We start from the raw sequence: 22,550 nt of genomic DNA, 5'->3' as shown, positions 1-22,550 counted from the left end.
TGACGATTTAATTGACACAGCAGATTTCGTCATGACGCCAATTGACAGCTCGACACTTCACGAATGGGAGAGTGAGTGCTAAGCCTAAGTGCAGCATCGTGATTTTTCTATTTGAGAGAATGCGATTACATGGTTGTATATATTTTCCATGCTCTCCACATAGCTAAAACTGGATTTTAGGTAATGGGACAGCTCCTGCCGATCTAAATATGGTAAAGCTAGCCCAAATGATGCTAAATAAATGATATGTTATTGATTTTTCAAAATAAATGACAAAACGATTTTATTTTCCAGGTGTTGCTGTAAACCATCAAGTAATTACCCTTCCAAGAGTATGCCTGTGTCGTCAGGAGATCCCAGACGTGACAGCCAAACTTGAGGAGGCTGAAGCACTGACAGGAGCATGAATTACATTAGAAAAATAAAACCATAAATTGTAAACAACATTGACATATTTTGTTGACTGTTTAATGTATTCTATTGGTATATAATGTATTGTAATTATATTACATTCTGAAACAATATGCAACAGGCCACAATAATAAATGATACCAAATTTATGTTGAATCAGCATCAGCTTTCGCTGTCAGATTGTGACAACATAAAAAGCTAAGTTATACCAAGCAAATAATGGCACACACCAAAGAACATAAATTTAGTAAACAACACAAAGCAACGGACTAGCGCAACATTGAAAAATGATAATGGCAGTGGGAAATATGTATTTACTCTTTTCTGTAGCATTAAGTGTTCTCTATACAAAGATAAATCATTATAATCAAAATATGAAGGTAACTAGATTTTTCTTTTAAAAATGTGTACTGTATATATGACTACTTTATGATTTCATGTCATCAAAATTTGCTACATTTATTTCTCCTAAGTCATCGTCATCTGATGTCGCAGACGGAAGAAATTCAGCATCTGGCAGGCCTCATAGGATCTCTTCAGTCGTCATCGCTGGACACCGCATCACTTGGGTCATCATTTGACTCGACCCACTCTCTCTTGATTTTGGGAAACTGGGTGGCGACTGAGTTGCAACACTTTTTTCATCGTGTTGAGGGTTTCCGCCACTTAATTTTTTATGTTTGGCTTCCTGGGAAAAAAAAAAAAAAATCACAGCAGCATGAAAATATTGGATGAATCCTAATTTTAATTTAATAATTTTTTAATAATAATTTCTTGGTGATCAAATAATAATGCCCCAGTCAAAGCAGCATCTATTTGATGCTATTGTTCCCTCTTCAAATAGGCAGACCTTGATGTTGATGCTGTAGTACAATAGTCATTGTTTTATTGAGATGTATTTGATACATTAGGGCCTGGCAGATGGATTGTTTTATATATAGGCTTTATATTTACCCTGTGACAGGCCAAAAAACAACGAGCCAAGGACCTATTTGGTGCTGGGGACATTTGAATTTACATAATACCTATTGATATAGTAATAAAATCACATGAGCAGACGACCTGTCAGCAAACCTATCTACTTATGACAGGGCAACAGCAACAACAAAAAAATGTCGCGCTTCAACAAACAGGCAGTAGGAGTTACCCTCGTTTATCAACAGAAGTGCATCAAATTTTAGAATCAGAGGGTCTACTTACGTCTTTGTAAAACCAAGGTTGCATTGTTGTAGGTTTTCAAACCTGTCTTCGCTGAAATGATGAAAACAATGAGCCCTTTGGGGACCTGTATGCATACTCACAAAAACGGTCCAAACCTTTGCAGGAGAAGTTTTTTTGGACCAATCATAGAGTCTCGCGTCTTGCTGTGAGCAATTCATCTGTACACATCGAGAGAGCATGACGAATCTTGCTAGTAAAACCCAGAAAATGTTTGCAATATATGGTGAGGAGAGCGTAGTGCTATATTTCCGTGTTCAGAGTGGTGGCGAGGCTCCCTGGAAGTTACGTCATCAGGTAGCGGTCAGCAGGGCGGCGTGTCCCTCGTTGCTATGGTGTTGCTATGGCCATAACTCAAAAACTACGTGGTCAATTATTATTATTTTTTTTAATGTGACTTTTTGAGACAGCGAATGATGCATTTAATACAATTCAACTGAGTAAAACACTCAAGAGCGAATTTAATGGAACAAGTGCTACAAGGCATCGATGGTGTCATTTGTTATTTAGATGATATTCTAATTACTGGAAAGGACAATGAAACACATATGACACATTTGGAAGAGGTTCTAAAAACGTTAAAAACCCACAACCTCAAAGTAAAAAGGGAGAAATGTGCATTCTTTCAGCACAGCGTGTCTTATTTAGGACATGTGATTGATGCTGAGGGTATACACCCAATCCAAGAGAAATGCGAGGCGATAGCGAACGTAGCTGTGCCCACTAATACAACTGAACAACTGAACTTAAGTCATTCTTGTCACTGTTATCGACCATAATCGAAAAGAGCCGACTGCCACCGTTGAGTAGGTGTTATTCGTTTTCAAGCAACGTAAACAGTGAGCTCCTCCAGCTTTTATTTTCTTACTTCCGGTCCCCAGTCATGTGCATTTGCATAGTACACTAAATATTTAGTTTCAACTGTTTCCAGATTTAAGATTCAAATATAGTATTTAGATATAACATTTACATTTAGGATATAAATATAAAATTTAGATTTAAGCTATATAATTCGGATATAAATGTAATAAATTTATTTAGGACAGAAACTAAAAATATATATCTAGAATATAAATTTAACATTTATATTTACGATTTAAATAAATATTTAGTTCTGGATTTAAACATTCCAGTCCAAAACAAAAAATAAATCTTGCTAACCAATGTTGTAAATGTGCAAAAAAAAGTGACTGTACAAATTTCCCACATTTTAACACCGCGTGGCGCTAAATGTGAGAAAATGTCGTAATTTTTAGCATGTGCTGCTTTACAAACGGCGCCCCATATAAGTCAATACTGATTTATTTTGCATTAATCATTTAGCCTATCAATCAATTCGGTTCATATTGGTTAGGAATATAGCCCTGACCCACGTTCACCCAATCGGATTAGTCTTATTAATGTCCCGTCCCCAGCAAAAGGCGTACATGCGGGTTAGGTACCTACCAATATTGAGACCAAACCTACGCCCATGATGCATACAAACATCTGCTTCAAGCAAGAGTTGACCAAAAAAAAAAAAAATGACACATAGGCTATACAGAAACAGATGCAGTTAACATGGTTACGTTATCATTGCAAAATAATGTAAACTTTTGCTGGGGATAGGACATTTATAATAAGACTAATCCGATTGAGTGAACGGGGGTCAGGGCTACATTTCTCGCAAACATGACCCTAATTAATTGAAAGGCTAAGTGATCAATGCAAAATAAATCTGTATTGACTTGTAGTTGGGATATTTTGACAGTGCTTGAAGTGTTTGTCTAAATTGTTCCACAGTTTCACTCCACATACAAACACACAAAAACATTTGCGAGTTGTTCGAAATCTGGGTAAAATGATAATAGGGGCCGCTAGAATCATGAAAAGAAGAAGAAGAAGAAAAAAAAGGGTTCCAAAGTAGTCCAAAACTGTTTGGTTTTCACACATCCAAAACATAAATGTATTCCTGTTTCCAGGTCATTTCCACAGAAAAAGCTCAAATCATTAATATAAAAAAAAAAATAGCAAGCTTTTACTTGACAAAAACATTTGCAGTTAACATAATACTAGCACACTCGTGGTAAACTACAACCGAATTTAAATTTGACCAGCAAAGGTTGCGGTAACATCCCGGTCAACGCACATTTACTCCAAATCAACGGGTTGCTCTCACTCTGTAGCGCAGAACGAGATAAGTTGCCCCCCTGATGATGGTGAAGAAAACTCCTAAGATAATGAAATCCATGTAGATCTTGCTTTCTGCCACATCCAGCATTTGCAGGATGTTTTGGGGATCTTCAGAGTTGCACATCTCCACCTTACATTCCAGATTTTCGCGATCCATCCCGTAGATGGAGACGAGCACTCCCTCGAAGCCGTACCTAGATAGAATTTGTTCATTTGTGCAAATGCAAAGCAGAAGAATGATCACTGACGAGGAAAATATCCAATTAAACGTACCTGACATAGGACGTGTAAGAGACCCAGCGAAGATAATTAGGAATGGTTTGGAAATTGATGAAAAATCCCGAGAGCAAGACCATGGGAATGGCTGTGATCGGCCCGGCAAAGCTGGCGACCTGCGAGGTGGTGTTATGATGCATTTGTGAGGGGGGTGAACCGCATTTGTCATCAACTCATTCGAGAGTGAGGACAGGAAAGACTAGGGTACGGCAGGGTACGGGCCTTACCTGCGGCGACGGAGATGCTGCCCCTACAAGCAGCCCCAGTGACTGAGCGACCAGAGCGACTGATGTAGAAAAGGAGACAAAGAGCAAGAAGCGAACGGCCTCTGGAGGCTGGCTCGTCATCCAGTACGCAATAGTGCAGTACAGGAATGGACAGGTCACCTGGAAACGACGTTGGAAATGAGGATGGAGGATCTCCATAAAGACTATCGTGAAAGCTTACTACCTGAAACGATACGTCCGCACATGTTTTTGCCACGTAGTACGCATGGAGGCTGTACCAGGAGTTTAAGTGTTCCCTGATAAACAGGGACATTTCCAGAGGAACTGTGGAAGAAAAGCAGACGAATGGCAGTCGATCATTTCCAACTTAAGCCGAACACTCCAAATTTCTCTTACAGGTGAGAACGGTGGGCATCAGGGCGGCAAACATGAGGAACAGCATGGAGAAGAAAAGGAAGGCGGTGTTGTCCTGGGCAAACTCGGCGTCGTTTCCGAGGCCGAAGTAAAGCAGGCCGATCAGGAGTCCCATCGCCAGGTGAGAGGCAACCCTCAGGGAGGTCAGCATCTTCACAACACATATGGAAGAAAAGCTCATTTCCCAAATTCCAGTCGGAATATTTTCTTTTCAGCATTTGTCGTTTTATTTACCTTGTCTCTCCCCATCACTGTCAGGTTCCTTTTAAAGAGGATGTAGAATTGTTTGAACATACTCGTGGCAAAGTTCGGCACGGCAAAGGGCGTTAGCTCCTGTAGCAACATAAGTAAGCGACACGTTCTACAGCCACATTTATTCGACGCGAGGCACATGGTAAAGAATCACGTACCGATTCCAAATGCCCGGAGGAACCCTGGTTGTCCTCGACGCTCTTCTCACAGCACGGGCTGCTTTGAGCGGCCTGAAATAACACTGCCTGCATGTCTCCGTGGGTTCCCGTCGCCACCTCTATGACTGCAGGTGTAAATCGCCAACAATTAATAAAGTGAGTCACATTCCTTACGTAAGATTGAAACGGAAATCTTGAGCACTCACTGAAATCCGCTGGATTGTGAAACTTTGGGCAATGAAGGTTGTGGGCGGTCAGGTGAGGGACGAGGTGGGAGACTGTGCCTCTGTATATACATTGGCCTTGGCTGAGAATGAACAGCTAGACGAGAGAGAACACGGTTACATCTCGGCTGATTTCACTGGCGAGGATATTGAAGTTTACCTGATCAAACATCAGAAAGAGGTTGCCGCTGGGCTGATGAATAGTGCAGATGATTGTCCGGCCTCCATTAGCCAGACACTTCAGGAGAGAGATGACTTGGATGGATGTTGCACTGTCCAAACCACTGAGAAGACATATAACATTTTTTCCCCTCAAGCTTGCTAAGCCACAGGCACATCTCATCACATTTCATAGTCAAAGATTGAGATGTCTGTCGTGAGGAGTTTGTATCGTGTTGCAACTATTACTATAACCAGGGGTGCACATATATTTTTTTGCCCAGGTTCTCAGAGGAGGACCTGGAGATGTGACTTGGTCCTCATTGAGCTTGAGAGCCAACCTGCCTGATGCGAGAAAATTATGACAAGCTTTACTTAGAGCCAATTACCTTTCATTAATTATGTTAACAATTAATGCTTGATTTACATCAACTGGCACAACAAAACTGCCATTACTTTGAAGTGAAATGTCAAGAAATAAACATAAAAGCAATAATTCAAAATAAAGGGCATTCATATGCGGCTCCCACATGAACTCCAAGCCTTTGTAAAAGTGGGATGTCCTCCTCATAAGAGCTCATTGAACGTGCATGTTTAGCTTTGTGAAATGCGAGCAAAAACATGTTTGTCAGTGCATGGTGCTGTTCTTCATGAACTTTATTCCGCCACTTGTCCATAGGGCGAGTGGGGTCCTGTCTGACATCGATAGTTTGCGTAATTGCCACATGCTCTCTGTTTTTTTCATGCTTTTCACAGTTTGGATGGCTGAAATTCTTTGACCCTACATAAAATTCGCTGCTCTTATCAGCGACATTGGGATTCTCACGCCAAATGTTGCGCCACATTTCCGTGCGAGCATCATTTGCTTCTAGCCATGGTACTGGGGTGGGGAAGCACGGAAATAATTACTCAGTGGGGCCTACCTCTTTGACATTTTGAGAAGTGATTTGCTCGTCCATGTGTCCGCCGCAAATACAGTGGTCAGCCATCGGTACGCAAAAGCTGTTGAGGGCCAGCCCGTTTGTCTGCGTCCAGTACGCATGCCCGCATGCGGACCACCTACTGTATGTGCAACCCTAACTATAACCTATGTATCCATCCGTCACGACAGTTCTTGGTCGACTACTTTCTTACATTTTGACATTCGTGAGTTCGAAGTAAGGATCACTTTGATATTTTTGAGTCTGTCCCAATCAGCGTTGTCACAGAGTACTTGAAAAAGCGATGACTAATTACACCTCAAAAAAGTAATCCAGTTACTTTACTGATTACTTTGTTATCAAAGTAACGAGGTTACTTTAAAAGTAATTTATCAGTTACTGTGTTGTCAGTAACGCGTTACTAAGTAACGTGTCACTGTAATCTGATGACTTACTTCCAGTAACGAGCAATCTAACGCGTTCATTTTTCTAGGCCAGTAATCTGATTAAAGTTAGTTTCCTTAGTCCCTGTGCATTACAATTTTGTTATTGCCTCATAGTGTAGGTAGAATGAAGAATACTCTAGTTATGTACAAAGATCATTTGAAAAGAACATATTGCTCTTGAGTTTGAGAGTGACATCACAGCTGACATTTTCTCATCGGGGGGAAAAAAAAAACAAAAAACGGGTCACATGTATTACCATGCTGCGTGTATGCGCTGTCTGCCACCGCAGTCAACAACATAGCCTGGCTACCTTGTCAGAATGGTAACAATGAAAGGTAAGGGAGATACCACAAACGGCTGTATTTGCATTTCACTGGAAATACAGCCATTACTTCACATTTTTGTCCAGTAAAGATGACAAAAACATCTCCGTGCATTGCAAACTTTGCCCTGGCTCAAAAAGACTGTCGTCCGCTAAAAACTCGACATCCAATTCAAGGAAGCACTTGGAATTACAGCACAACGCGACAGAATTAGAAACAAAGCCTACAGGTCACGAGAGAGCCAGAACTTTGTAACCAGCCTTTCTGTACATTTTAGAGTTACAATTTGTAACCGTAGGCGGAGTTTTACTTTCGTGAGGGGGGGACAAAACATGTTGATGACCCTGAAACAAAGTCAAAAGTTTCGAAACACCTCATCCTTATTGCATTTGACATATTTTCAGTTTTTCACTACTATTGTACATTCTCACTGAAGACATCAACACTATGAAGGAACATGTGGAATCATGTACTTGGCAAAAAAAAAAAAAAGAAAAGAAATAACTGTAAACAGGTTTTATATTATACTTTCTTGAAAGTATCTACCTTTGAGGTGTCTCCAAACCTTTGGCCTATACTGTATATACAGTATATACACATCTTGACACTGTTCGTGTTCAATCCTCGGTCCAAGCTCTGTTGTTGTTGGTAGCTTTTGAAAGCTTAGGTTTAAAGAAATTCTAAATATCCATCTTGCCTCCCCAGGTGTAGTTTTGGCTAAGCAAAGCAAAGGACAGTCTCTAAGGTGCTAGTCATGTGATCCGTTCGAAAAATGATTTTGACCCATTATGAAATACTTTGTAGGGTTTTTGTTCATTTCATTCATTTTTGTTGTTGTTTTATTGCTTTACAACTTTTACAGACAATATTTTAATGACTAGGTCTTCATTTTAAAGGGGAAGTTCAGAATTGTTAGGCTTAATCTTGGAATTAGCGCGGGAAGGGTTAATTAGTCGTTGGAGTTGATTTGAACGTATTCTGTGCAATTTGTCAGCTGCTTGTTAGTTTCGGGGCTCCGGAGTGGATAAGCTAGCGTGAGTCAATGGTGGTTGAAATCAACTCCATTGACCAATTAAACCCCCGCTAACTCAAAGATTAAGCCTTATGTGAAAAATTCAATTACATGCGATGACATTTTTCTGTTGTCATTTTTATGTTGAGGCAGCAAAAGGAGAAATAGTGGTAAAAGGAAACTGATAAGTTACTTTTCAAAGAAATGTACTTACTTTGATAATAAAGTAATCAGTATAGTAAATAAATGACTTATATGAGGTGTAATCAGTAATTCAATTACTTTTTAAAGTAATATGTGACAACAAGGATCCGTTACTTGTTACCAATGTTTCTCCCTTCGCTGCCTCACCATAAGAATGACAACAGGAAAATGCCATCGCATAGAATTGAATTTTCTGCGAGTTAGCGGGGCTTTAATTAGTCGATGGAGTTGATTTCAACCACTATTGACTCACGCTAGCTTAGCCACTCCGGAGCCTTGAAACAAATAAATGACAAACTGCACGGAATTTGTTCAAATGACTCCTACGACGAATTAAACCCCCGCTAAATGGAAGATTAAGCCTGATGTCAAAAATGCTGAACTTCCCCCTTAAAATGAAGACTTAGCTGTTCAAATCGTGTCCATAAAAGTTTTACAGATATAAAACAAACAACAAAGATGAACTAAGTGAAGAAGAATCTACCACTAACATGTCCTACCACCTTAGAGATGGTCCTTTGCTTAGCCAAAAGTACAGCTGAGGAGGCAAGATGGATATTTGGAATTTCCATAAACCTAAGCTTTCAAAAGTTTCAACAACAACTAATGCGGAACTGAGGACTGAACACAAAGTGTCACGATGCATGTATATCTACAGTACAGGCCAAAAGTTTGGACACACCTCATTCAATGTAATACAAATGATGGTGCCCACCCCATTGAAAAGGCAACAAATTCCACTTATTAACCCTTTTACTCCTCCGTGAGTCATCACCTTATCGTGGTGGAGGGGTTTGCGTGTCCCAATGATCCTAGGAGCTATGTTGTCTGGGGCTTTAAGCCCCTGGCAGGGTCACCCATGGCAAACAGGTCCTAGGTGAGGGGCCAGACTAAGCATGGCTCAAACTGACCCCTTATGATGAGAAAAAGAAATGAACTCCAGTTTCCCTTGCCCGGACGCGGGTTACCGGGGCCCCCCTCTGGAGCCAGGCCTGGAGGTGGGGCTCGAAGGCAAGCGTCTGGTGGCCGGGCCTGTCCCCATGGGGCCCGGCCGGGCACAGCCCGAAAAGGCAACATGGGTTCCCCTTCCCATGGGCTCACCACCTGTGGGAGGGGCCAAAGGGGTCGGGTGCGTAGAGAGTTGGGCGGCAGCCAAAGGCGGGGGCCTTGGCGGTCCAACCCCCAGCTGCAGAAGCTAACTCTTGGGACATGGAATGTCACCTCTCTGGCAGGGAAGGAGCCTGAGCTGGTGGGTGAGGCAGAGAAGTTCCGACTAGATATAGTTGGACTCTCCTCCACACACAGCTTGGGTTCTGGTACCAATCCTCTCGAGAGGGGTTGGACTCTCTTCCATTCTGGAGTTGCCCATGGCGAGAGGCGCCGAGCAGGTGTGGGCATACTTATTGCCCCCCGGCTTGGTGCCTGTACGTTGGGGTTTACCCCCGTAGACGAGAGGGTAGCCTCCCTCCGCCTTCGGGTGGGGGGACGGGTTCTGACTGTTGTTTGCGCTTATGCACCGAACAGCAGCTCAGAATACCCACCCTTTTTGGAGTCCTTGGAGGGTGTGCTGGAGAGCGCCCCCTCTGGGGACTCCCTCGTTCTACTGGGGGACTTTAATGCACACGTGGGCAATGACAGTGAGACCTGGAGGGGCGTGATTGGGAGGAACGGCCCCCCCGATCAGAACCCGAGTGGTGTTCTGTTATTGGACTTCTGTGCTCGGCACGGTTTGTCCATAACGAACACCATGTTCAAACATAGGGGTGTCCACATGTGCACTTGGCACCAGGACACCCTAGGCCGCAGTTCAATGATCGACTTTGTAATCGTGTCATCGGACTTGCGGCCACATGTTTTGGACACTCGGGTGAAGAGAGGGGCGGAGCTGTCAACTGATCACCACCTGGTGGTGTGTTGGCTCCGATGGTGGGGGAAGTTGCTGGCCAGACCTGGCAGGCCCAAACGTATTTTGAGGGTCTGCTGGGAACGTCTGGCAGAATCCCCTGTCAGAAAGAGTTTCAACACCCACCTCTGGCAGAACTTCTCCCTTGTCCCGGGGGAGGTGAGGGACATTGAGTCCGAGTGGGCCATGTTCCGCACCTCCATTGTTGAGGCGGCCGATCGGAGCTGTGGCCGTAAGGTGGTTGGTGCCTGTCGTGGCGGCAATCCCCAAACCCGCTGGTGGACACCAGCGGTAAGGGATGCCGTCAAGCTGAAGAAGGAGGCCTATCAGGCCTTTTTGGCCTGTGGGACTCCGGAGGCAGCTGACAGGTACCGGCTGGCCAAGCGGACTGCGGCTTCGGCGGTCGCCGAGGCAAAAACTCGGACATGGGAGGAGTTCCGCGAGGCCATGGAAAACGACTTCCGGACAGCTTCGAGGAAATTCTGGTCCACCATCCGGCGTCTGAGGAGAGGAAAGCAGTGCACCATTAACACTGTGTATAGTGAAGATGGTGTACTACTGACCTCCACTCGGGACGTCGTGAGTAGGTGGGGAGAATACTTCGAAGCCCTCCTCAATTCCACCGACACACCTTCCTTTGAGGGAGCAGAGTCTGGGGACTCTGAGGTGGGCTCTTCGATCTCTGGGGTTGAAGTCACTGAGGCGGTTGGTAAACTCCTCGGTGGCAAGGCCCCAGGGGTAGATGAGATCCGCCCGGAGTTCCTAAAGGCTCTGGATGTTGTGGGGCTGTCATGGCTGACACGCCGGTACAACATTGCGTGGACATCGGGGACAGTGCCTCTGGATTGGCAGACCGGGGTGGTGGTCCCCCTTTTTAAAAAGGGGGACCGGAGGGTGTGTTCCAATTATAGAGGGATCACACTCCTCAGCCTCCCCGGTAAAGTCTATTCAGGGGTGCTGGAGAGGAGGGTCCGTCGGGAAGTCGAATCTCGGATTCAGGAGGAGCAGTGTGGTTTTCGTCCCGGCCGTGGAACAGTGGACCAGCTCTACACCCTCGGCAGGGTCCTCGAGGGTGCATGGGAGTTCGCCCAACCAGTCCACATGTGTTTTGTGGATTTGGAGAAGGCGTTCGACCGTGTGCCTAGGGGAGTCCTGTGGAGGGTGCTCCGGGAGTACGGGGTACCGAGCCCCCTGGTAAGGGCTGTTCGGTCCCTGTACGACCAGTGTCAGAGTCTGGTCCGCATTGCCGGCAGTAAGTCGAATTCGTTCCCAGTGAGGATTGGACTCCGCCAAGGCTGCCCTTTGTCACCGATTCTGTTCATAATTTTTATGGACAGAATTTCTAGGCGCAGCCGAAGCGTTGAGGGTGTCCGGTTTGGTGGCCTCAGCATTGCATCTCTGCTTTTTGCAGATGAAGTGGTGCTGTTGGCTTCATCAAGCCGTGACCTCCAACTCTCACTGGGGCGGTTCGCGGCCGAGTGTGAAGCGGTTGGGATGAAGATCAGCACCTCCAAATCCGAGACCATGGTCCTCAGCCGGAAAAGGGTGGAGTGCCCTCTCCGGGTCGGGGATGAGATCCTGCGCCAAGTGGAGGAGTTCAAGTATCTTGGGGTCTTGTTCACGAGTGAGGGTAGGAGGGAGCGGGAGATTGACAGGCGGATCGGTGCAGCGTCTGCAGTGATGCGGACTCTGCACCGGTCCGTTGTGGTGAAGAAGGAGCTGAGCCAAAAGGCGAAGCTCTCGATTTACCGGTCGATCTACGTTCCTACCCTCACCTATGGTCACGAGCTGTGGGTCGTGACCGAAAGAACAAGATCCCGGATACAAGCGGCCAAAATGAGTTTCCTCCGCAGGGTGTCCGGGCTCTCCCTTAGAGATAGGGTGAGAAGCTCGGTCATCCGGGAGGGGCTTGGTGTCGAGCCGCTACTCCTCCGCGTTGAGAGGAGCCAGTTGAGGTGGCTCGGGCATCTGGTTCGGATGCCTCCTGGACGCCTCCCTGGAGAGGTGTTCCGGGCATGTCCCACCGGCAGGAGGCCCCGGGGTCGACCCAGGACACGCTGGAGAGACTATGTCACTCGGCTGGCCTGGGAACGCCTTGGAATCCCGCCGGAGGAGCTGGCTGAAGTGGCTGGGGAGAAGGAAGTCTGGGCTTCCCTGCTAAAGCTGCTGCCCCCGCGACCCGACCCCGGACTAAGCGGAAGATAATGGATGGATGGATGGATGGATAACCCTTTTAAGGAATACCTGTGAAGTGAAAACCTTTTCAGGAGTCTGTACCTTGAAGCTAATTGAAACAAGGCCAAAAGTGTGCAAAAAAGTAACGAGAGAAAAGGGTGGATACTTTGAAGGAAGTAGAATATAAAACCTGTTTTCCGTTATTTTACTTTTTTTTTTTTTTTGTGCCAGAAAACTAATTCCACATGTTCATTCATAGTTTTGATATCTTCACTGAGAATTTACCGTGTAAATGAGTGAAAATAGAGAAAAAGCACAAATGATGAGGTGTTTCCAAACTTTTGACTTTTGTTTCAGGGTCATCAACATGTTTTGTCCCCCCTCTAACAAAATTCAAACTCCGCCTTCGGTTACAAACTGTAACACGGGTTAGGGTTAAACCCTAACCCTAAACCCTAACCTTTAATTTGGTTTCTGAGAGAGGACAAACATGACACAAACAGTCTTCTAATTCATTAATGTTCTAAGTTGTACAACAGTGTGGTCACATGGTGCTCGATAGGATGCACGGCAGGGAAAATAAGCATTTAGTCCTGAAGGTTCACTGTGTATTGGTAGCCAACTTAGTCATTTTGATAGTAGGCTAATCTAGCTAGTTTAGATACATACAGCATGTGTTGCCTTCATTATAAAGCTTATACACTGCTTTCATTTTTTGCAGGTGCAGACATATTTGTTTATGTTTGTTTGTTGGTTTGTTTGTATTTGGGCCAATATGGCTCTTTCAAACATTTTGGGTTGCCGACCCCTGAGTTCAGGCAGAGTTATAAATATCAGTTTTAAAAGCGTCAAGCGGGTCAATTTTGACGCAAACGGTTAAGATCACGTCATGTGTGATGTCGTACCTGATGGGCTCATCAAAGAACATGACAGGCGGATTGTTGACCAGCTCGAGACCAATGGCCAGTCTTTTCAACTGACCACCCGACAGATTGTTGGTGCGTGTTTTAGCACAGCTCATCAGGCCTAAAGCTGTCAAGACTTCGTTCACCTGTGACACAGGAAGGATGTATTCGTCCCTCACAAGGTGACATGAAGTCTCAAAACTTGTTGTCAGAACTTACTATCTTCCTTTTGACCTGCAATGATTCATTTAGTTTCAAGTTGGCTGCCACCTAAAATAAATAAATAAATAAATCGGCTTAGCGTGGAAATTAATAGTTATTAGTGATTAATTATTATTATTATTTTATTTATTTATTTATTTTTTCATATCAAATGAGCTCACCATCATAGCCTCCTCTGTTGAGAGGTGAGGCATTAAGACATCCCTTTGCGTGATATAGCATGAGATCTTCTGGAATTTGACCAAGTCCCTCGGGTGACCGTTTACCAGGATTTGGCCTGTCATGCCAGTCTCCCTGTAATGCAGATTATTGTATTTTAACTGGACTATTTTAGGCATTGTGCCCAACAGTGGATTTACCTATATCCAGCCAGGACATTCATCATTGTGGACTTGCCAGCTCCGGAGGGTCCCATGATAGCAATGAGCTCTTTGCTGTTGAATTGTCCGGACAGATTGTCGAGGAGCGTTTTGCAACCTGATGAGGAGTAAATACACTTTTCTGGTTATGGTCATCAGTTTTTTGGGGACACTCTTCTAAAAACGGAGAATGCCTGACCTTTCTTCTTCCAACACAACCCCTGCTGAACGGTGAAAGAGAGGTCGTTGAACTCCAGGTTGACAGCCGCCTGGCACGGAAGCTCGCTGAACAAGTTTTCCGGTGGGCCCACTTCTTGGGATTCGCTTTTGCTTACGTCCATCAGGATGCTGTAATCGCCCCGATTTTGCTCCTTCGGGAATTTTCTAGAGGCGGCAGACATTTGTTATTCACTGCACAGTGAGGCGGCTAAACCTTCATGCACACCGACGGATCACAGTCCTTTTGTTATTCCATTAGAAAAAGACTCCATATACTGTATGCACCATTTGGTGACTTGATGTGAATGTGCAAAAAATAACATTTATTGCTACTTTTCCCCACATTAAATGTGAGCAAGTATTAAATTCCGACATCTTAACAATGACAGATTGTCTGACAATGTGTAGCGGTAAACTATTGGCAACAAAGTAAATACTTCATTGCACAAAAATGCCTTTGTAAGTAAGTCAGTCTTAAGAAAGAATACTATTAAGGATTGCATAAAATGACGGAGGTAACAACATAATTCATTTGTTGAACCGAATCAAAGCCCAAACTTTTCATTCATGCATTGTCAAGTTTTGAGTTTGTTTGGGTTTTAAAATCTGCATTATGTATGTAAAGTCATAATTGCCATTATTGGCCGATTATTATCACTAACCGATATTATCCTGCATCTTTAGTGTTGAGCAGTAAATGTATGTGTTAAACAGCTCAAGAGTAAAAATGGAAAGTTATATGACGGAATGCGAACACATCACACTATGTAGTAACTATGAGTATTAAACAATGCAAGTATAAAAGTAGTCATGTGAATGAGTGATTGCTTTGACTGATAGGCTATGCATGAAACAAGTGCACACAAGCGACACACACACAAATGACCATAAATGTGAGATATATGTTTCCAAATGATTCATCATCGTACTTGCTACATTCATTTTTGTACCGGATAAGATTCACAGCTCTCAGCATCTTCTCTGAAGCAAGGTCACGACCCGATAAGACAGCTAATACCCCACCCCTTGTTTGCACAGAGAAACTGTAAAGCAGGGAAACAAAAATAAATCAACAAACAATACAACAACAACATTAGAAATAACTCTCTTCAATAACTCTCAAAACAATAACGCTAAAAACAAAAACTCTGTGAATAACAACTTTCTGTTCAGCAGTGTAGTGAGACTTATTTTCAGCAATAAATTAGCATATTTAATCTTTAAAAAGCTTTAAAATGTCAAAAATGTTCTAAATTCAAGAATAGATATTGTCCAAAACATGATTTCAAAGCCATTTTTTCATTCAGGTGAAGAATGACCAACATTTAAATGTATGGGCTAAATAAGAACAAATTTACTTCAAGTAAGTGCAATAATTTGACACATTAATTTGTGCTGAACACTCAAAACAACATGGAGAAAATTATTTGACTACATTTAAGAAAAATACTCCGATTGAGATGTTATAGTATTTACAGTGCACAGATTCAACTCATATTTGGATGTTTGTGTAAATGCTTACCTCAAACAGCGGATTTCTCCAAAAGAAAGTGGCCAAAATGTGGCAAAGTAGCAACAAACTAAAATTCTCAAAGGGTCTGTTCTCAAAGATCTAAAAGCTTTCTTCCAGGTCTTTCTTAGCCTTCTGTAAATGTGCTTAACCTCTGCTCTCTTGACTAGAGCCTCATTCAGCAGTGGCTCCAGTAGCCACACCTGCAGGTGTTGTGCGGCATGCTGGGCAATGTAGTGTCTGGGCTGGTGGCCATTTTGTCCGGATTTCTTCCCTCTGTGTGATGTCACACTATTTTTGTATGGCGCCAAGAGTCTGTGAACAAGGTCCTTAGGTCGTCCCGGACCCCTAAAACATCATCCGGGCGTTGGCTCTTGACCTCGTACCCACAACGCAGCACGTTCCTTTTCTGTTCTGAAGGCTTTGAGTCGGCATGCAAAGGCTGAGGGTCTCAGGGTGCGGTCAAACAAGAAAGAAATGAATGTGGAACACTTTGTTTCAAATCTGATCTCAACGTATTCCTAACTAGTGTGTCAGGATAAACACTTTCTGTTATCTCTATCTCCAAGTATCTTCTAATAAAAGTGAATCTACAGAACAATGCAGCACTGTGTTAACCCATTCACTCCCATTGGGACAATGTGTCCCATAGCTTTTCAAAAAATTGCAGTAGGTTTAGAAATCGTAGCAATTTTTTATTTTTATTTATGTTATTATTTTTGTATTACTTATTTTTTTTTTGGGGGGGGGGGGCAGTCGGTAGTGAAAAGTTAAACAGCTAAAGTGGGGGTCGGCAACCCGTGTTTTAAGAGCCGCATACGCCCCTTTAGCACTGTCCTAATTATTCATTAATATATAATGACTACGATTTTTTTTTTTTTTTTCAAAGAATGCAACTTGTTCCCTCAGCCCATCAGTGATCATCTGAGGCAGTCTCAAGTAAAGGTCTGTGATTCTGTTAGAGCCCCACAGCAGGCCTGTATACCTTTTTTCCCCTCACAGTCATCAGCACTCATTCCACACATCTGTCCTGCACACCTGGTCATTACAACAGCCTCCCTACATAAGCACGCACAGCCCTCTTTGCCTGGCATGGCCAGACTGTTCTCCCTGTATTTTTCAAACACTGAGAGAAAAAGTCTGGGAACCAGCCCATTAATTCCCTCTCGAGCAGGTACAAAATCAATCGACAAATCAGATTCGTTTATTTGCGTGACGTGTTCTTGACGAGCAACGTAACTCTTGCGCGTTGGAAGTCGTCTCCACAACAACACAGATGGTGAACAGGAGAGCCGAGATTATGTTCCAATCCAAGGTAAAATCAGTTTTAAATGACCAAAAACACATCGACACGAGTCATTGACAACAGTCTGTCTCGTGCTAGCCATGTTGAATAAACTCCGCTTTCCTTGTATGTTTCCTTTCAGCGCGCAAGTCCCTCTTCCTGCCCTCGTCGTTTTACTAACGTCATGTCTGCCCGTCGGTGATTGGTCCACTCCGCTGTCTGTTTGCTGTGGCTTGCTCCGCCCTGGAAATTGTATCCGCTGAATGGTGGCCAGACTCAATAGCTGGAACAGTGGTGAGTCTGGTGTACCAGGAAACAGCCCTCTGCTCCATTGCGAGTTACCCTGTCTTCCTGGATTTTGATAAACTTTTTGACCTTGTGGATTTTTGCCTCTAGCCTGCTCCTCCTCTGTGCCTCTGCCTTTTTTTCCTGTGAACTGCAACCTGCTACAGGACCGTACCTAGAACGCATCCTGCCTGGGCCTTCGCCTTGCTTGCCCCCCCCCCCCCCGCTCGAACAACCCTCCAGGCCTCGTCGAAAGCCAAGCCTTCTCCTTTTCGGGAACCTTATCAATTAAACCTGCTCTGAGCTCTGCATACTTGGGTCCGTTCGGTCTCTGACCCTTGTCAGATTCCATATGGTGGAAAACACAGACAAGACTGAAAAAGCAGTTTCTGCTCTTGCACCCCTCTTTAAAATAAACTGCTGTATTTTAAGCCAAAAGAACTGTTGTATTTGATAGAACAATATGTCTATATGGCGTATTAAGCCCCCAAACCATTTTTGATTTGTCCGTTTTCCCCAGGAAACCCCCCTTTACAGACGTTGCGCAACCGCTTCTGTTTCAACCCAGCCATAAAAAGAAGGTAATTGAATTATTCAAAACGTCTGTCATCTCTAGCTTTGAATCATTAATTGATGTCTAATATTTCATTAAAAAAAAAGAGACTTAAAAAAAATTGTTCACTCGCATATTTTAAACTGTTCAACAAATTACGTCAAAATGAAAAAATGGTGTCTGTAAATAAGTCACGGATATCTACCTCATAACTATGGCTTAATTTAATTTTTTTTTGTTGCTGTTGCATTTTCCACGAAATGTAAGATGATAAATAATCGATCCAAACAAAGAAAAATTTATTTAAAAAAAAACGTTTAAAAGGGTAAATATATGAAAAAGAACATCTCGACCACTCCTTGATGTCTGCGATTTCTGCATCGCGACCCTTGTTATACTACCATGTTTCACCCATAAAACCTCCAAAAATTCAGCTCAATGATAAACACTACATGGAGTTTTTGGATCGAAACAAGGTAAGTACGCAATAATATCTCGTTAGAATCATGGCGTCTTTAATTTTGCTCTCGCGTGCTTTCACCTCCAATTAGGGTTTTGCTGTTTAAAAAAAAAAAAAAAAAAAATTAAATGCCCTTCGGTTCAAAATTGTACTTCCCTTAAACAATTGAGATTTTAAGCTTTTCAATGATGTTTCACAGATGCATATAGGACAATTTTGAAATTTGGCTAAATTGGGGATCTCAGAGTGGAACTTCAAGTCACCTCAGTGTTTCCCATCATATAAATATAGGGATGGGAATCGAGAACCGGTTCTGCCGGTTCCACGTGTATCAATTCCATGGAATCGTTTGGCAGATCACCAAACGATTCTCATATCAATTCCAAGCAGTACAATTTATGTAATGGAACTTACACATTTTAAAACACCTATAATTCAGCAAGTGACCACCCATCAAATGTATCCTGAGGTGTCATTGCTAAGTGATAATACGGTGGTTTTCACAGGCCAAGTCATTATTCATGAGACTACTTAAAGAAATGGTGATTTTTCCCAAAAAGTCTATTAATGGTTGTATCGCATTCCTTGTCGAATACTCTATAAGAAAAACATAACATATATGCATCTAAAATAATCCTAAACAATTTTATAAGAAATTTTAATACTCCTGTTAGAACGGTTCCTTGGGTATGCGTTCGTTCCCATAGCAACTAGTCCGGTTGTCCTACGTCACAAGCGCTGCATCGTCTGGGACCGTGTGGCCACCTGTTAATTGGTATGCTTCCATGAACGAATGTAACTAGTTCCTCTTCATGTCATAAAGTTCTTATGATAAATTAGAGCCGTTATCAGAGCGGAAGTTTCATGTTTTTACTGTTACGTCGGCTGGTTGCTCCCGCTCATCCTTGCTGCGTCGAGCAGAGCGTTGTTTACATTATATTCGCGTTGCACGTTTGTGCTAAGAGGGAATGTTTTGATTTAGCATCTTAAAATGATGTTGTACATCCATATGAGTGTACAGTGCTTAGTCTTCGTCACTTTTATGGCCAAGTTGACCGCACATGCACGCAGCGTGCTTCCCGGTTGTGTGCGCGTACTCGGCCCCCCCTCCCCTACCATTATATTCGCGTTGCACATTTGTGTTAAGAAGGAATGTGTTAGTTTACCATCTTAAGATGATGTTGTACATCCATATGAGTGTACAGTGCTTAGTTTCCTCGCCTAAGTATCCTTGAGCAAGATACTGAACCCCACATTGCTCCTGGTGCTGCGTCACCAGTAGGGAAATGGCAATGTAGTGTAATGCACTTTGAGCACCTTGAAAGGTGGAAAAGCGCTATACAAGTATAACACCATTTACCATTACCATTTAGCTTTCACCACTTTTATGGCCATGATGACCGCACGTGCACGCAGCGTGCTTCCCGGTTGTGCACGCGCACTCGCGCCCCCCCCCACTTTTGTGTTCATTACACTAGGAGTCATGTATGTGTGTTATAGACTGCTTTACAGTCATTTTGCATTGTTTATTGTATCAGCACTAACATGATGTAATTTTCTTTCAGAACCACACAAATACCCACACATTCCAGTCTTTCACACACCTACAAATACGTCAGCATCATTCCACGCATGCTGTTATCTGCTCATTGAGTGATTCTCATATCAAGTGGCATTGCCTGTATGTAGTTGTGCCTGTTGCCAAGTTGGATTAAAAGTGCCAAAGACAAATTCCACTCTCCGCTCCTTGTGTTCTAACCGACACCCGAGGCGAATGAACCATAAAACATATTGAACCCAGAACCTCATACAGTCCATTAGTCCAAATTAGAATCGATAGAAGAATCGAATCGTTAGGCAATATCGATCGGAATCGTAAAAATCTTATCAATTCCCATCCCTACATATAGATATATACATATTAATTAGTAAAGTTTTGTGTTGTACGTTACATTCACTTATATCCTATGTAACTCCTGGGGGCTATGCCCCCCCTCTTATTAAAGCCTAGTGACGCCCCTGTTCAAGAGCCAGCCTCTGTCATCGAACAATGGACAAAATCATCTTTCATGACGTCACAACAATGTGAGAACCAACTGTGAGAAAGATTGTTAGATTGTTTCCTAAGATATGGAATTTCAAGAGAAGGCAGTTCTAACGTTCCTAACCAGTTACTTAGGAAATGCCGATACACAACATCTGTGTTGGTTCCTCAGATTCTGCACAGGATCAGATCTCTTCCTGGAGAAGAACATTATCATAAGCTTTTCCAAAGTGGAAGGTTTTCAGAGAAGACCGGTTGCCCATACATGTGGCTGCGTGTTTGAATCGTCAATTCATTATGTCAGCCTACCTGACTTATAGTGAAGAGATGAACAGAGCCTTGGATTCCAACGTCCATGGAGCAAAGGTGTGTTTAAGAGCTCATGACCCAAGTTTGATGTCTGTAGGTTTATTTCATTGTGCACCTTATCAGATGGGGGTAAAATCTACATGGCAGGTTTTGGGTGAAGAATTTTTGTTTTGTGTTTGTCAGGTTGTTTCTTATCACTTTTAGGCAAAGAATATATATGGAGAAACTACCTTTTTATATAAAGTATACAGTATATTATTATTTTGAGCTCAATATCTATTTTAGGTTATTACAGAAATATTATTTCTTTTTTTTTTCTTTTTTTGCATAAATACATGCTCACTGTTAAACCAATGTTGCAATAGTAATTTTTTGAAAATGTTTATAATGTCAAAAGCTGTTATTTTGTACTAGATCCAATGTTTTAAGGATATCAAAGAAAACAGGCAAATGTTTTAAAGCTGTGTACTCCTGATAGACTTGATGCACAAATGTTTGGTACTGTTGTCACAAAGTTACATTTTACCATGTTTTTGCTGTTTTAATGACATCACTTATTTGTAGTCATATATCTTTATTGAGAATGTTTTGGAAAACGTGGCAGTGTATTGTTACACTGTGGTGTGTACTTCACATAGGAGATTCACTCAAATACCCACAGAAGTTGTGGTTATATTGTCATCTTCAAATAGACAACAGCAATAAGCTATGGGGCGCCATTTGTAAAGCAGCTCATGCTGAAAATTACGATAACATTTTCTCACCTCTAGCGCCACGCAGTGTTTAAAATGTTTGACATTTTTAAAGTCACTTATTTTTTGCATTTACAACATTGTTTAGCAACTTGAATATTTATTTTTAAATAATACGTATTGGATCTGAATGTTTAAATCCAGAATTAAATATTTAATTTAAATCTTAAATGTAAATCTGAACTTTTTACCCAAAATATAAATCTTACATTTATATCCTAAATGTATATCTTGAATTTATATCCTAGATATATATATTACATCTACATTTTAAATTTATATCCTAAATGCAAATGTTATATCTAAATACGACATTTAAATGTTAAATCTGGAAACGGTTGAATCTAAATATTTAGCTTTTAATGATACATTATTGGTTTCACTTACTGTATTTGCTGATTGTATTATTATTTACTGTTCAAGGTGTGTGGAATACATCTCACTGATGCGAGACCAACTAAAGAGGACCCCTACTCAATATTGCACTTGGGATGCAAACATCATTTTGTAAGTTGTATTCCTTTTCCTGGCATATTCCTATCTTAGGCCGTGGGGCAAGGAACATTATGGGATGGGTAAGTAGCAAGAAAGGCAATTTAGAAAAGAATGTCATATTTTTTTCCACTGTCTCCTTCCACAGGAGATAGATACATCTGTCCGTGCCCCGCCCAAACGAAGATGTCTCGCATCCCCCACAGTGGTTAACAATTGTGATACTGAATCTACCGTTGCAGAAGAGGATCTCAACAGTCAACAACCTGGAAAATATTCCTCCGCAGAAGTGTGATGCCTGCATCCAGTGGCCAGATCTCACAGACCACAACTGTTTGCCTCCAGTAGTTACTTTGGCCACTTCCTGAGCATGAAGTTAGACAAATGCGTCGCTTAACAAATGTCAGAATTAAGGTGCAGAGAGCTATTAGGAGAAAATAAAACCGTATTTTCTGCACCATACGGCGCATCTAAAAGCCTTACATTTTCTCAAAAGCTGACTGTATATAAAAGTCGACAGCCTTATAATCTGGTGCACCTTATATATGAATCAATATTGAGCCACAAAAGGTCTCACGGCAACTTGGAGCACAGCTCTATCTCATCGATGCATAACGTAACCCCAGTCTCTACTGTAGTGTCCATTTTATGTGGTGCGCG

The 22,550-nt window shown here is 42.6% G+C and overlaps 1 protein-coding gene and 1 long non-coding RNA gene across 2 annotated transcripts; one reads left to right on the top strand and one right to left on the bottom strand.

Annotated features, from left to right (window-relative positions):
* Positions 1-2,002: 2,002 nt before the first annotated feature.
* LOC130923407 (ATP-binding cassette subfamily G member 4-like) lies at positions 2,003-16,162 on the bottom strand. Its single transcript, XM_057849089.1, has 16 exons — positions 15,723-16,162; positions 15,130-15,243; positions 14,181-14,365; positions 13,982-14,099; positions 13,784-13,916; positions 13,620-13,670; positions 13,401-13,546; positions 5,513-5,636; positions 5,335-5,449; positions 5,129-5,253; positions 4,953-5,051; positions 4,701-4,869; positions 4,528-4,628; positions 4,305-4,463; positions 4,075-4,193; positions 2,003-3,995 (listed from the first exon to the last, which is right to left on the bottom strand). The coding sequence occupies exons 2-16, from the start codon at positions 15,174-15,176 to the stop codon at positions 3,770-3,772; spliced, it is 1,917 nt and encodes a 638-aa protein (XP_057705072.1). The 5' UTR covers positions 15,177-15,243; positions 15,723-16,162; the 3' UTR covers positions 2,003-3,769.
* A 4,229-nt stretch (positions 16,163-20,391) lies between these two features.
* Positions 20,392-22,504, top strand: LOC130923259 (uncharacterized). The gene is made up of 3 exons (XR_009064681.1): positions 20,392-20,703; positions 21,822-21,905; positions 22,039-22,504. It is a non-coding gene; the product is annotated as an uncharacterized LOC130923259 (long non-coding RNA).
* The last annotated feature ends 46 nt before the right edge of the window (positions 22,505-22,550 follow it).

This window comes from Corythoichthys intestinalis, chromosome 10, assembly GCF_030265065.1.
Source record: "Corythoichthys intestinalis isolate RoL2023-P3 chromosome 10, ASM3026506v1, whole genome shotgun sequence".
In the NCBI taxonomy this organism is placed as follows: Eukaryota; Metazoa; Chordata; class Actinopteri; order Syngnathiformes; family Syngnathidae; genus Corythoichthys; species Corythoichthys intestinalis.
The sequence above is the reverse complement of the archived record's forward strand: the minus strand, read 5'-3'. Positions and strand labels throughout refer to the sequence as shown.

What these genes read in the sequence shown, in the direction of transcription:
- LOC130923407 (XM_057849089.1), bottom strand. Translation starts at nt 15,176, where the DNA reads ATGCTGAGAGCTGTGAATCTTATCCGGTACAAAAATGAATGTAGCAA. An exon ending in TTCTTTGATGAGCCCATCAG is followed by an intron (nt 5,637 to 13,400) that starts GTACGACATCAC and finishes ATGTCTTCTCAG; the next exon opens with TGGTTTGGACAGTGCAACAT. An exon ending in TCTTTCTGATGTTTGATCAG is followed by an intron (nt 5,450 to 5,512) that starts GTAAACTTCAAT and finishes TCTCTCGTCTAG; the next exon opens with CTGTTCATTCTCAGCCAAGG.